Source organism: Nestor notabilis, unplaced genomic scaffold (assembly GCF_000696875.1).
Source record: "Nestor notabilis isolate BGI_N333 unplaced genomic scaffold, ASM69687v1 scaffold32850, whole genome shotgun sequence".
Lineage (NCBI taxonomy): Eukaryota > Metazoa > Chordata > Aves > Psittaciformes > Psittacidae > Nestor > Nestor notabilis.
The window spans coordinates 25,362-41,144 of NW_009913115.1; the positions used below are offsets into that span (position 1 = coordinate 25,362).

At 38.1% G+C, this 15,783-nt stretch overlaps 1 protein-coding gene across 1 annotated transcript in view; it reads right to left on the bottom strand.

Annotated features, from left to right (window-relative positions):
* LOC104399269 (microtubule-associated serine/threonine-protein kinase 4-like) overlaps positions 1-15,392 on the bottom strand; it is a gene marked incomplete at both ends in the record, with an annotated part of 39,251 nt that extends 23,859 nt beyond the window's left edge. The window contains 4 exons of the mRNA XM_010022767.1: positions 4,486-4,571; positions 6,720-6,787; positions 10,971-11,103; positions 15,291-15,392. Of these exons, the coding sequence (XP_010021069.1) occupies positions 4,486-4,571; positions 6,720-6,787; positions 10,971-11,103; positions 15,291-15,392 (389 nt within the window). The remainder of the gene's footprint in view (positions 1-4,485; positions 4,572-6,719; positions 6,788-10,970; positions 11,104-15,290) is intronic.
* Between the last annotated feature and the right edge of the window lie 391 nt (positions 15,393-15,783).

Below are 15,783 nucleotides of genomic sequence, written 5' to 3' on the forward strand. Positions count from 1 at the left end.
ATACCTAATAGCAGCCCCTTCTATCTTATGGCAACTAGTAAACACAGATGCAAAGTGATGAAGCTGCTGTTCCTATGGGTAAACTGTTCCATACTTGTAAAAGAAACACTTGAGAAACTGAGCTCTTTACCAGTTTGTAGCATGCTTCCCACTCAGGAAGGACAGAATTCAAGACTTTCAATAGTAACAACCTTCTCTGCCACCAAACAGGATTGCACTAGGAGTCAGTTGTAGATCCTCACACATTATTAATGACAAAGGAAAGATAAGGCACTTTGCCTGTGTGCTACTGGAAAGGGAAGTTCACTTGAGGGCAGTACAGTACACGAGTTCAAATTTCATCAGACTCTACTTTTTAAGCTACTCTTCAAAGCTACGAGCTCCTAGGAATCGAAGCCACTTACCTGCACAGACCTGTCACCCACAGGGATAGACAGGAAAGAAGGAAAGTAATACAGCTCATCAGACCTGTAGTCCATTGAGAGTTGGTGCTACATAAGTGAACCGGACTTCCCCTTGACCCCTTCCAGTTCTGAACTGGTGTCTGCCAGGCTGCTGATGAATCAGCCTGATTGACAGAGTGTTATTCTGCAGCTGGGTAGTTTTTCTACTCCCATTCTCAATGCAACTACACATGAGCAAGTACAGTCACTTGAATGGAGAAGGGACAAGAATGAGTACTCATAGGTTATGGGCAGCAGCTGCTCAAGCCAACATGACCTCAAGTTTTTAGGTTTATCAAGCAACACCATTGGCCAGTATGTCACATATATATCGACATTACCATCTTTGTAGAAGTAAAAGGATTCCAGGCAGGCACAAAAGAAGTATCATGTACATGCTTTAAGCAGATGCAGTGATACATTAATGAAGAGCAACTGAACTAACATCACTCGCTTCCCTGAAATCAAATGTAATCTTTATTTTGTTGAGCTAGTCCAAGGAACCAGGCTGATGCCAACTTGAATAGATGGACTACTACTGCCTGCTACCTCTTGAAAGCTGCAATATGGAAAAAATGTTGCTGTGTTTGCAGTAAAAAAATTAAATTTGGAAAGTAGGAAAAGTTTTTGGCTGGCTGAAAGAAGTCAGATAGACAGCTTGTGAAATCATTAATGACTTGGCCAGCATCCTACATGTTTACTGATTCACAGCTTGTTTAACTTCTTGTATATTCGTAGCCATTCCCAATAGCCTGATACACCTCATCTACTATACAGTCATTTAACTGCACTACAAATGAGTTTACCCAATCAATTAAAAGCACAGAACTGCTAAGATATTTACTCAAACCTTCACAAAACCAATAGTTTATATTTAAACTCATTGAGTTTAACACATCTGACAAATCTCTGCTACACCATGCCAAGCCCAGCAATTACCCTGTCAAGCAGTCAAAGCTTTCCATTTCACTAATGAAGGCAAAAACACCACAGCAAAATCAAAGACAGCAGAATGTTGGCTTTTTTTTTTTTTAATTTGTTCAGAATGAAACCCTCCATTATAGCCTCAAAATACATAAACTATTACAATAGCATACTGAATCTTTAATAAGTCAGTGCACAGAATATGCCCACTGACATATTTTTGAGAATAAATCAATGAAACACAGACAGAATTCACACATATTTAGGTTATTTCAAAAAATTAATGGCCTGGAAAAACATGGATGCAGGGGGAAAAGAAATAATCCTTGTAGCTAACAACAGTAACTTTTATTTCAGCTGCTTATAAATAAACTGCAATAAATGCCTATGGGGCAGTTGATGGCTTTGTATTCACAGATGGAACAGGTATTATTGTTTTATTACTCCCCATTTTGTAGATGAGTTAAAGAGCATTTAGGTTATCGTGATGTGTTCCTCTTTAAACTTGACCATAACTTTTAAGTAGATTAACCACCAATCCTACTGATGCTAACAGAAAGAACACGTAATAAAGATCAAAAAATGGTCTGTCGATATTACGGTCCCACTTACCTGACATTCCACAGTGGAGATCTTCAAGCACACAGATAGTTTTGAAGAAGTGATAGTCCAGAGAATTTAGGAGCACAAACCCACTCAACTTACAGTAGTTGGGTGGTGGTGACTAGGTGCTAAAATCAGTTTTAAAAGTGAGTACTTTCAGAATCTTATTGTCTCGCAGTTCACTGTGTTCCTTTCCCTCTACATTAATTAGTAAGGGGCTGTACCTTTGTTTTGTTTCTTGTTCTTGACTTTTAAGAAGTAACCATTTAAAACAAAAATCCAAGCCAACAAAATCTACTTTGTTATTGTTTGCTTAAGGATGGAAGTAATGGCACCCTACTAAACTGATGAGATTTTCAGTTTCAACTTCTTATACCACAGTACAACCTGCCAGCCTCCCCCTGTTTCAACACTTGCTAAAGAGAATAATGATTCATGCAGAATTCAGATTCATTCCAAGATACTCACCCTCTTCTGAGCTCTCCGTTTCCTCACAAAACTATCAGCGTCTCATCCAATTTTTATAACACTTATATTGCTAATTTAGCATATTATTTGCATTAAAAAGGTGTTTCAGAAGTATTGATTTTCCCTTCCACAAACATGCGAAAAAATAATTCTACATGCCTACATCATGTGTGCCATAGAAAGCCATGGCTTTTCATCCCTTCTTTTCCAGCTTTTTAGACCGTTCGTCTCCAGTTTCAAATGGACAGTTGTCTCCAGTCTGTATTTAGTGGTTCATCAAGGCTCCTTGCGTTTGTAACACCAATGGAGCATGAGCCACAGGCCTACCAAACGTCTGACTTTAGAGCCTAGCCTCAAACTGCTGGCTGCAGCATGCCCTTCTGCAGCTGCTCCCTCAGCATTCTAGACTGCTGGGAAGCTGGGCAGGTGTAGTGACTTGGACACCCTTTTGTCTGATGGGGACCCATTCCACACCATTCTTCTTATGCTCCTTCAGTAAGACAAAGAAGAAATTGGGTAGGAGATGAAAGGAAGAATGGAGGAGACTAAGGATCTGCCAAATGAAGGAGAAAGGGGTGCATGCAGGGAGGGGAGCAGCAGCTACTGCTAACTGCTGGAAGACAGGCTTTTGAAGTCCTGGGGTAGTTGGGAGAAACAGGCACACAGTAAGTAATGGGTTTGCCTGGGGAGAAATTCTGAGAAAATTAATTGTGCAAGTTGACCAGTGAGAATTTTTATTTGGGTATTTACATAACTTTAATGCAAATTATGCTATTCCCTTCAGGCTTTCTGCTGAGCTATGTAAGCAGGCCTGGACACAAATAATAGTCTCCACAAGTGCTATCACGACCCACAGTACCAGGCAGAACCAAATGCCTCCTGTCCCACCGCTCAAGGTTACCTTTAACTACGTGTGATCAGAAAACGCTACTGTGCTCATCAGCCTCAGGCCATTAAACCAGCAAAATTTGACTGGTAGACTGCAAGTGCTTTCTCTTCTATGTTCATGGTGCCCTCAAAGAGTGCTTCGTCTGACTCAGGTTGCTGCTGCTTCCTACCTCAAGCAGAGGTAGCGCAGAGAAGAACCAATCTAATGAGTTCTGTGCTGGAGAATAGCACAGCCCTCTCCACTGCCAGGCTGTGACATGGTCTCATTTGGCAATGGGCTCCTCACCTCAGGTCAGAAGCCTCTCTTTTCTGAATGAATACATCCCTCCCGGTTCTGCAAACAGGTTACATAGACCAAGAGCTTCTGTCCTGATACGTTTCATTTCAGAGTAGGAGCCAATCAGAGGTCTACTAGTATGTGATCAGAAAAGGTGACTAAAGACAGATTTCTGCCTGCTGAGAGACACAATCCCTCCATGGTACTTCCAGAAAACATTTGGTGTTCATTTGAAGTCCAGGCTAACATACTTTCTGTTGGTCTTCTAGGATATCTCCAAACGACTCGCATACCACTGGTCAGTAAGCTATGTACCTTCCAAGTACCCAAAACTAACCAAGTAACAGCAATTCCTTGAAAGCTAATGGGTTAAAATTTGAAGATGAAAGAGTGTCTGCAGAAAAGCAATAAAACAGTGTTGCCCTACTTAAGGAAATTTGCTTCTACTTCACCAGTATGTTTAGGTCAACTAAGCAGTCATTTTTAACAATCTGTCTCCCTACAGATGCAGTTTTATTGTCTTTCACATCTGCATAAACACAGACTGTTTCCACTATTGTAAAGGTGGCTTTAAATCTGCCTTTTGATTTATTCATATTTCATCTTTGGCATTACACAATACATACTTCTGAAAAATCTTTGTGACGTGATACTCAGTATTTTAATTTACTGCAGCGCACAGTAAGTCATTATTGCCTAGCAAGCTTTTCAGAAAGTTTTTCTTGTGAACTTCAAGTATTAGCAATAAAACCAGAAAACAGAATGAAAAAAATCAAGCAGTGCAAACAAACTCCCTCACATAAACATCTCTGCAATAAGCAGTAATGGGAAGTTAAGAAAATACAAAATGTTAAAGAGCTGTTGCACTCGTGAATTACTCACCCATAAGCTCCATTACTAATCAGTTTAATTGTTTCAAAATCACTTTCCCGAGGCTTTCTCTGCAGCTTCAGTGAGGTATTAGAGCTCTTCAAAGTAAAAGAGGAGAAAGAACAAAGTTAATACAGTACTTTTTTCAAGATCAAGGAAACCTAAAAATCAACCAAAAAAAACCCTTAACCTATCACCAGGCTGTCATACCCTGATGAACCACCTGAAAGTTCTGTCCAGTTAGGCAGAGTCCAGAGTTACAGACTTAGGTGAATCCTACCAGGCACTTGTTGTCCATTGCCTTCTCGTTTTAGTAAACCTGACCATGGTATTACAGCCTGGTAGTAACAAAACGTAGATGAGTTCTCATTCACTCAAATAAACCTCTGCACATTTCTAACTAATGTTAGGATAGACTGTGAAAAGAGACATAAAATGAAAGAGAAAAATATAGAGAATAAAAATGCATCAGTTCTATCATTATGGAGGTCACTTTCACCCATTTGCATGCCAGAAAATTTTCAAAATGGCATTGTCCTGAGTGCCGCACAACCTTTTTTCTAGCTTTAGTTTTTAATTAGTCTTGAAGATGTGTGAATTAGAATTCAGGTGGAGGGGGGGTGATGAGGGCATGGACTCCATATACGGTCTTCCAAAACCCACAAGATCCTTTTCAAAATGTTTTCCAAATCTCCAAGAAGTTCTACGATCCCTATCCAGGCAGTTTGGCAATAAAGGTTGAAAACAGAGCTGGTTGGAACATTTTTAATTAAACTCTTGCTGAAGAAGATTCAGTGCAAGAAGATTAGTGAATATGTTAATATAATAAATTACACAGGAACAGAGATAATTTATTAAATTGTTCAGCCCACTTGCCTGCCAGTACAGGATTCTTCCTAACTGTGTATTTATGATTATTTTAAATGGTCCTGTACTTTAAAGTTATGCTTCCTGTCACTTCCCATGTGTGTTTATTCCACAGCTACACTTTAAGGAAAGTATTCCCAAATACTCACCCTATATTTTTCTTTACTGACTTCTTTACATTGCTTTGTTACACTGCATTAACCTTTCTGTATTTTTTTCAACATTTGCACAACACAAGAAGCTTCACAATTGCAATTTCTTAGCTATTGCTAAGCCAGTTTGCACTTTAAATTCTCCTAAGCACTTCAGCACTTCATTTAAATCTCCTAGTTGTTATTTCTCCAAACTGTCAGTATCCTTCCACCAAATACTGCTTAGGTCTAATACAGATGAACAGAATAAGAAACGCCCTTCATGTCACAACTCTGGAAGCCTTTATAGATGGCATTTGCTAGAAAGTCAGAAATTATCTCAAGGTAATACGACATGTACTAGAGGATGATGTCTTTTCTGTAGCATAAGAGAACTATTATAACAGATACCCCATGCCTGGGTTTTAAACTCTAATATTTGTAAGCATCTGTAAAGTACCACTGAATAACTACGCATTCCTCAAAATTGTACTTGCCTTTTCTATCCACTTGCACTGAGAGTTGATGCTAAGTTGTCAGGACTCTATCTACTGTTGACTGAAATCCAAGGTATAAGAAGCAACTTTTAAAAATAAGAATTTCAACTGAGAGCATTTAATCCCACAATGTTCAGACCAACAACCTCCTCCAACTTGTTTTTCTTTTGCCAACCTAAACAAGCATCTGACAAAATATTACTGTAAGATACCCACTATGGTAGACAAGAATCTTTTAACATAGATTCAGAAGAACAATGCACCATCTTTCAGATTGCAAGCTAACTTTCTGAATCCAGACTATTTGCTATATTGCTCATTTCTTCCTTGTGTCTTCACTGGAACTGTTCAGTCTCTCAGTTTGATCATTAGCTGTTTTAAAATCTGTTTAAAAAAATTTATTTTCTATGAAATGGTTTAAAAGCCCTTATGAAAGAAAAATCAATACATTAATTAAACAGAAATAAAGAAAACAGTGATGAATTTTGTGGTAAAACAATTGCCACATGGTAAACACTAACTTTGTGGAAGCTAAAGATACTGCAACATCTAGAAAAACAGGAAGTTTTGTGCTACTGGTTTTTGTGAGCCTCCTGTCTACTGAGCACCATGGCATTAGTCTGAGGATTAACCACTGTTCTATTCAATCTCTTTACACATACCAGGAGAAAATAAAACCAGAGGGAACACAACACATCTATTTTTCCTTGCTCAGATTCAGTAAAATCAGCAACATAACATGAAAACTTACATTTATTGATTCATCCCCTTCCAGATTTTCTGCTGTCCCACTGTCACAGTTAGCTAGCTGAGCTATTTCTGGAAACAAAGATTAGAAACTTCATTTTAAGCACAGAAAACCTGAAAAGTGACTCTTTTCTGGAATACCTAATGAACATTCTGTCCTATCTGTAGTACTTGCAAGTAACTTTAAGGGCATCTCCAAGCATGTACAAAATTATCCCAGCCAGAAAATGAAGACATGCTATTCAATGCCTACATAATCTTCCACTGAAAAATCTTAACAGCCATAAAGTGATGAAGAGCAGTACTGTTACCATTGCTGAGGGGTGGGAATTCTGAGATCTACGTGTGATCTGAGCATTAAGGGCAAGACAGCAGTAATCTGTTAAAACTCCCAGAGATCTCAGCCCCTGAGGGATTAATAGTATGCTGCATCCTTGTTGGGCTCTTTCACAGTTAAGAACAAAATTCTTCTAGTTTAGACAGAGATGGACTCATATCGTTTGCATCCTCTACACATAAATGCTAATATGCTTAACACAATAAGATAAAAGCCATTTTCTTAGAAGCTTATCATTTATGGGGTCACTAACAGAGATGACTTCTCTGGGAAACAGATTTTTTGACTCTATAACTTGACCTGGTTGTCCCTGTCAGAGTCAACCTATGCTTATGCTGCAGAGCTCTTAAGCCTTTTCTGTTCTTCAGGAGACAGTAACTAAGAATTCATCTCAGTAATAAATGCTAAACAGGACAGCTGGTAGCTAAAAGACCCTGGGAAGCTTAGCATTACTTTAATCTTACATGTAGTTAATTATATACTCCACATACTCAAAGTTGCATATATTATTGTAATTATGTGCTGGGGATCAGAGATACGACCACCTGAAATCCGTGAGGTGCGTTTTTATCTCAGGACTGTTAACTGAATTTATGAATATGAAAAATAATTGAATATTCACGCAGAATAGTTAAACTGGATTTTTCTATATAATAATAAGTGACTATTACAAGTGACATTCTGCCCAACACTCACCGTAATCATTAAAAGCAAATTAATCACACAATTGTCTGTTGGAACAGCTAAAGATTTAAGAAGTAACTCTGATTTGGAATCACTAACCAAAACACAACACGTGTAAAGTATAAGAATCAGAAGTAATTAAAATGTCACTTCAAAACCCAAACAGATCTTTAATCTGTTAGAGAAGCTAAAAAGATTTAAAAAATTCTGAATATGAAGTCAATAGAAGTATCTCCACTGAGAACAAATAAATCTTTAAAAAAACCACAAACAAACAAACAAAAAAAAAAAGAGAGAGAGAGGAAGTGCCTAAGCTAAAATGACAGATCGAACTTGAAACTGGAGTGGATTTCCCTGGCAAAAGTCACAGTTTTGTGAATGCGGTGTTTTTATATCAGAAGTGCTGACGAAACCTTTATTGTACGGGTGAGTACCAAGCAAGCTAGAATAATATACTCTGACAGCCTTCTCAACTGAAATTATTTTCATAAATAGAGAATTAAAATCAGCCATTTTTAAACAGAACTTTTGCAGAATTACCATTATCTGAGGAATACATATTATTTGCAAGCAGTAGGTAATAATGGAACAGAACCAGGCATCAGCTTTTGAAATGGGGAGCTACGGAACCATTTTGCAATGCCTGAAGAGATATTTAAAACTCATCTAAATACCATTAAACATCTGCCCTTTTTCTTTCATTGATTTAAACCATTTCTGAAGACTCATGATTCAAAAAGGTAAAGATGGTAATTTAAAAACCATGGGGAAAGATTTCTCCCTGGGGAACTCTTCAAAAATGCAGCCACCAGTCTCTGCTAAGTGATGAATCTGCTCTGGTATTGCTTTCAGTTCAGTATAAATTTGTCTAGCATTATCTCCAAGTAATACATGCATCATTTCACTCAAAGAAAGGACACCATAGCTTTAGCAGCGAACAAAGGAGGTAAGTATAGAAAGGTATAAAAAAGTAGGTTGCTCTTCTCTGCAGAGGAAGTAAAATACGTGAACATTTATAAACATTGCAGACATAATTTAACAGATTACTTGAAAACACAATTCTATGTTTCAGGATAATTGGTGTAACTGAGGTGGGTTTTCTTTGTTTTGAAATATTTGGTTCTGCTATTTTAAAATTTTCTATTTTTGCATAGAAAGAATTTAAATATCTCTCAGGAGGATGATCTTAATGTAGTATTTTTCATAATAATTAATAGTTTAAAGAAAAAAATCTTTCTGAACTGTTAAAACTTAGATAATGTAAGAAGTCATTGTACAGTGATTTATGCTATTTATAAGCATCACTTTTTTTAAGGAGGCAGGAAAGCATTAGTATGAATCACATGGCCTGAATTATTTGATTACAAATCTATACACACATTAACATATAAAACGATACACTAAATAATTCAACCACCCAACTCTCCAACTGAACCAAAGATCAGTAATCCATACATCATACACCCCTTTAGTATTTAGTGACAAACTACACAGCCCACTTTTTCCTCCTTTAAAAAAACCAAACCCAAACACCACATTTCAACTATCCTTGAATGCTTCGAAGTTTGTTTTACATTAATATTCAATTTATGAACTGTAATTATGTGTCCTAGATGAAGTACTCTCACATAAAATAAGCACTTAGTCTGAGAAAACAGTATCCCTTATTTGTATAAAGCATGCATCACTGGACCTCTTTTACAATAAACTGTTTTAAAAAGTTCAAAGGTATTATTAAACTTAGGTAGTGTCCAATTCTTAATTTAAGCAGAGAAACACTTAGAGGTCACAAAAAATTAATTAGCACGAGCAGGTCCAAGTGGCAACCAGGGTCAATTATACTAAAACCTCAACAAACATTCCAAATTAAACCTTGTATACTTAATCGATGAAGAATTTATGAATTGCGAAGTCTAGGCCAAATCTAGCCCTCCAAATCCAGAAGGCACCTCTTTATCTTGCAGAAAACTGAGCTATTTCTCAATCTCTTCCAGTACCACATGGAAAATAATACATACGTGTATTTTCCCAATTCGCCTGGCTTCTTTGCTGCACTCTGAATCCAAGCAAAAACAGTCAGACCTGCTTTAATCTCTATCTCAGATAAAAATAATACTAGATTTGGATGAGGAATTTCTTCTGTGAAGGCAGGAAGCAAAATAATAATAGGTTTGACTGTCTTATCTGTTAGCGTAACTGGAATATAATCTATAACAGTATCCAATCTAATTGAATTAGATCTAACAAAATTCCTGACAACATCTAGCAATGCTGAACTTCACAAGCTGTTGAAGTTGAACAAAGAAGAGTTTTCTTTTAACACACAATACACTGATCCTTTAAGGAAATGTGATCTTGCATCATGAAAACTGGTTTAAAATAAAAAATAAAAAAATTAATTGTGGCATTTTGCTGTTGTGTTATCAAGTGATTGCCTAGAGATCATCCACATCCTGGGTCATAACACAGAAGATAAGATAAGCTAACCAGCATGAGCTAGACTCATTTTCTATGATGGCATTTCTACCGATTTCTTCCAATTGTAGGACTAGCACTGAACACAATGAACCAATTTCCATCTGTCACCCGTGATAGAACGTGGTCTCAGGATGAAAAAGATGATGGTCTGGTTAGGAGACAGAAGTAATTTTAGTTTTCCCCAGTTTTCCCCATGCTGTCCTTAAAAGACAAACAGAAATTTCTGCAAACAGAAATTCTGCAGTTGCAATACCTTCAATTGGAACCCGAATTCTCCCTACAAAAATCCTCAACATGGACACATAAATTACCCGGAAAAATTAGTATTTGCAGTTTTAATAGGAATGGGAGATATTCTTCTCAGGGACTCTAAGATGTGGAAGCCTGGCGGCACTGAAGGACATATAACAGCTCAGTCCAGGTTTTGTTTATACCTATGGTTGGTTCACAGTCACCATCAAGTTATACCAGTAAATCTCAGCTAGAGCTGAAGAAAGAAAGTTGCATTGCCAGGCTGGAAGAAGATGACAAGTATCACTGACACAGTGTGTTTGTGAAAGATGCTCACAATAGAAAAATCTCAGATAGCCATTTTAATGCCTTTGAGCTAGTGAGGGTACTGTGAGGGTCAGCAAATGCTCGTTCTGCTACCATTTTTACTTTAACCCTTTTCAAGTACAGAGATTATCAGAATGATTAAACACATTGAGAAGGAAGAATCTAGGTACCTATAGCTGGACCAGGAGATGCACTTACCTTCCAGAGGATCTTTATTTAAGCCCAGCTGGCTAATAATGTATCGAGGGATGTCTGTTTTAATGCCTTGTCCCTCTTTAGCATGGCCTTCAGCTGCTTCCAAAAGATAGTAAAACTCTTCGGGATCAAATTCCTAGGAAAAAAATCATCACCATCATTCTCTCTGTAGAAATGGAAGTCTTGAAGTCCAACATAAAACTTCCTTTGCTTCTTCTATTGCAAATATTTGTCATTTCCCTTACTGAAAACAATATCTCTTTATTTTATTACTCTGTTGATAGAGTAGTCTATTACTCTAATTCCTATACAATGTGACACACCAAGAAATTTCATGCCACTGTTTTAGAGCACTAGCTTGTAAGAATAATAAGTTCACTGCCCTCAAAACTTCCTATAATACGTAGAGCGAAATGCCCTATAACCAGCAGCAATAAGATTTCACATACAGAAGATTATCTCCCTACAGCCGCCTGCATGTAAAAATCCACTACTAAAATTATGTAAATATATTGCGCTCCCCTTTGATTCTAAATGAAATTCTAAATGAAATTTTCAAGCATTTTTAATCAATACATATGTGCTATGTTTTGTGGAAAAATTAAATAAATCACTAACTTTAGAACAAAGCCAAAATTATAAGTTGCTGAAAATAACCTCTGAACTTCACTGATCCAATTGTTTCAAATCTAGAAATTATACACTCTCCTTTGGGAACCAACTATATTACAACTATCATTTATACTATGCCTAAAAGACAAGCATCAAAGAGGAATAAAAAACACAAACTCAAAACCTTGCCTATCCCCCAAGTCTCTTGGAAATGCATTTATTTTACTTCCTTCATAGATGATAAAAATAGGAAAGTATTGAAAGGAGCAAAGAAATTTCTAGAATGGTTTGTTGTTGTTTTTTTTTTTAAAAAAAAAAGCAGACTTTCTCTATGTACAGGTAGGAATTCATACCAAAACATCTCCCACACAGCCACTGCAATCTTCGAGATGTTCGTGCCAGCCATAGATCACAACAGGTACAATGCTTAATACAGCAAGAGCCAGTCAGAGACATGAAACATTGACATAACAAAACAGGACTTTTTCCTGGAGTAAGTCAGTGCTGTCAAAAATATCTGTGGAAGCCAGGCAGACTGCTGAGCTAGTTAGCTTCCCTGATGGTCATTCCGTAGCCTGCCATAACTCCATGGGGCTGCAGCTTGCGTGCTGGGTCACAAGGCTCCTGTCCTAGCTCCTCAGCCTACCCAGGACTTGGGAATGTCATGTCCCACCCTGGAAGATAGCTTGAGAAACTAAGTATCATGTTTCATTTTGGAAGCATTCAAACTACTGTGGCTACCAGTGGGAGTTGCAGTGCATCTGAAATAAAAAGTCTTTGGAATTTTCAGTCTTGTGGAAACAATCTTAAATCCATTTGTCATGAAACTATTTTCATCATCTCCAGCCTACTCCAAAGGATTTAGAAGAAACCCGACGAACATGAACTGCTCAAACCCTCTCATTGAGCTCAAAGTCTCAGGATGCTGCTGAACTGTTCAAAAATCTGCATTACATGCTGTTTTAGCCTTTCTCTCGTATCTGACATGCTGTCCCCAGCTATCTCTCTTAGATGTTACTCCCTGGTACTGAAGAACACAACAATGTGATGATGTATGCCAAGAATACTTGTCTACCTTCATCAGGAAAACATCATCATCTCCTTACCTGCTGCAGTGACAGAGATATAGCACCTCCTCCACTTGCTAGTAAGCCACGGTAATTTCAAAACAGATACTTTTAATCATATGAATATATGTGTGTGCCTGTATACATCTATCTAAATAGACACACATACATATATACATTCACAGATGCAAATAATTAAAAGCAACAAATTTCTGAACCTTACTTGCAACTCTGTGTTTCATTTTCCACATAAAAATGGATAAAAATCTTTCAGTATTTGCCAGTAGCTCTTGGCACATATGAAATTGAAAAAGATTTATTCATATGATTATCAAGTGAATAAAAATAGAAATTCACACACCATGAACACCTGAGCCAAGATCGCCATCAAAAAACACAGCATTACTGTACAGTATCTGAAACTTCTCTTGAAAGAAGTGCTGGATTTATTTCCTACAATGCTACAAACTTTCTTAATAGGCTGAAGTCTTCCATACCTAGCATCTATTTCAGCCAGACATTCTAAAATAACAGCCAATATTATTCAAAAGTTTCCAGGGTGATGCTACTGAAAAATATTGTTTCTGTAAGATAACATGATTCCAGTGACGTTTATGGAGCACGCTTAATGCCTTTTTGCATGAGAAACATATTGGTTTGTGACAGTACCCCTAAATTATTTTCAAAAACCTGCCTCTGCAGAAACACACCATGCAGTCTTGTTACATTTCCACTTGTATCTCCTAAAGATCCTGTATGAAGTAATAACGCTAAGCGAGCTGTGCTGGCTTTCTCTACAATTGCTGCTCTGAAACCCTCAACTATGATACAGTTATTCGGCCTCGTGATACTGTCCTTCCACTTGCATTGGCAGGCCCAGCAAAAAGAGGGATACGGGATGCACAACAGCTCTGCTCAAAGCATGATAGGCACAGCAAGTAGCCCAGGATAAAATCCCAGGGGCAGAAACCGGGAATTAAGTAAATGGAGATTTGGACTAGCCAGCTATAAAACTTAGCATTTAGGGACACTGAACTATTGGGCAAATAGGTCACTGGGAGAGAACCTGAATTAACAAGCTAAAGGCAATGATGATGCTGGGGGAGAAGGTTAGGTGGAGAGACCCAGCCAAGCATGAAAGGGAAGGGTATCATGAAGAAGACTTGTCAGCCCACAGGATGTATTTAAGGGCAGTTTTGGATGTGTAATGATAGAGGATAGAGAATAGATAGAGGATGCAGAATAGAAGATAGAGGATGCAGAATAGAAGTAAAATAAGACACTGTATAAGAAACAGGGTGAATAAGTGGAGAAAGTTACGTGAACCCTGGAAATGAAGCAAGGAAGACCACACTAAATATGAGCATTTTAGGGTTCAGAATGAAGAAGTAACACAAGTTTGGATTCAATGGCAGAGGTAGGACATGCTAAGGCATCCTCTTCTCTACAGCCTGCCTTTAAACATCGCTTACATGCTGATTCAGAGTACCTTATTTTGGATTCCTCTGAACTGCAAATCATGAACAACTGCAACTGGGATCACTGAGACATGGTGTTTCCAAAACAAAACAGAGGCAGCTCTCAAAATGCCCACAGCTGAATAAGCCAGGTTGTGGATTAAGTGTGCCACAGACGAAGAGACACAGCACAGAGCCAAAATCAGGCTGGAAAGACTAGCTTGTATTCAGTGCCATGAAAATGTAGTTTATGACACTTCCAGGCATAACTTGAGTCTAGCAGCAGTTAGTGGCTCCCACATAAGCCTTGCCAGCCTCAAATAGCTGTATGCAGCATCAACACTGTGATCCTGGAATTGGCAAGCAGAGCGGCTCAACAAAGTCAGCTGAGGCTGTGTGCAGGCCTGTTGGGACTCAGGCTGGTTCTTACATGGTATTTGAGTGTCTGTACCATCCTCCTGAGTACACTGTGTTCTGCAAGAGTCTATTAGTTCCACTGAACAACTGAAGCACACTGTCTCTGTGCGTAGGAGCAACTTCCCACACCTGAGCCATCCCAGCTCCCACAGCACGGGCAGGCAGCACAGAAACACACCCACATGGCCTCCCACAAGCTAGCCCAGTCTGGCGACAACAGCACTACGCTCATGCATAAATCAGTTAACTCTTCTGCTCCTTCTGGCACCCAGCATAACTCCAACTATCTTTATATCCAGATGAATTAATCCTTCTGCCTGTTCCCCCTAGATCAGGTACTGCAGAGCTTACTGCAAGCTGCTTATAGCTCTGGCACCTATCGAGTGAAACAAAATTACGAAATTTGTAGGAGGAAGAATAACAACAACGGGAAGCCACAAAGCAATTACAATTCCAGAACAATCTTCCCAAGGAATAGCAAAGTCTAACAAAACAACAGAAAAACCCAACTGGTTTTGAACTGGAGCTTCATCAGTTGATGAAAGGGATTCTATAACATAGTATTTGCAATAGCAGGGAACCAAACACAACTAACTGCAGGAGGTGCCTGCCAGTTCCATGCCATGTTTTTGAATTAAAAGCAGAAAGGACCCCACCAACAATGAAGCCCTATCCCACTGTTTAACAATTGTAACGGGCCTTGAATAGTAAGCCAGAAACCTTCCTACACTAACAAGTGAAAAGCATACTTATACTGAGCATGATATTACCAGGCATTCCAGTAAGCGAGCAGGACGAGCAATAACTATCAGAATTTTTCTGACAAGTTGTTTAATAAATGCCATTTCTCCACTCTCTGATCGCTCCTGAGCCTAAAAGAGAAAAATAAAGTGATTATAAAACAAATCACACTTGATGCACTACACAGAAAGGAATATATGATATTTGGAACACCTTTCAGGGTTTGAAGCATGTAGTTAAGATGAACAGTATGTCACTTTTAAGATGCCAATAGAAATAACAAGGATTTGAGCAAGGCTGTGATTTCAAATTGAAGTAATCCCATTTGTACAATTCTAACATGGTAACAACAAAAAAAAAGTGCCTGCAATGGACATAATACCTACTTTTTTTTTTTAAACTTATATATCAGTTTTGCAAAAGGGACTATATTTCAATACAACGTACATCTCTGTACAAGTACAGCTATGTCTCAATTTGTTAATAATTTTAGGATGAAATGAAACTGACCTAAGTAATATT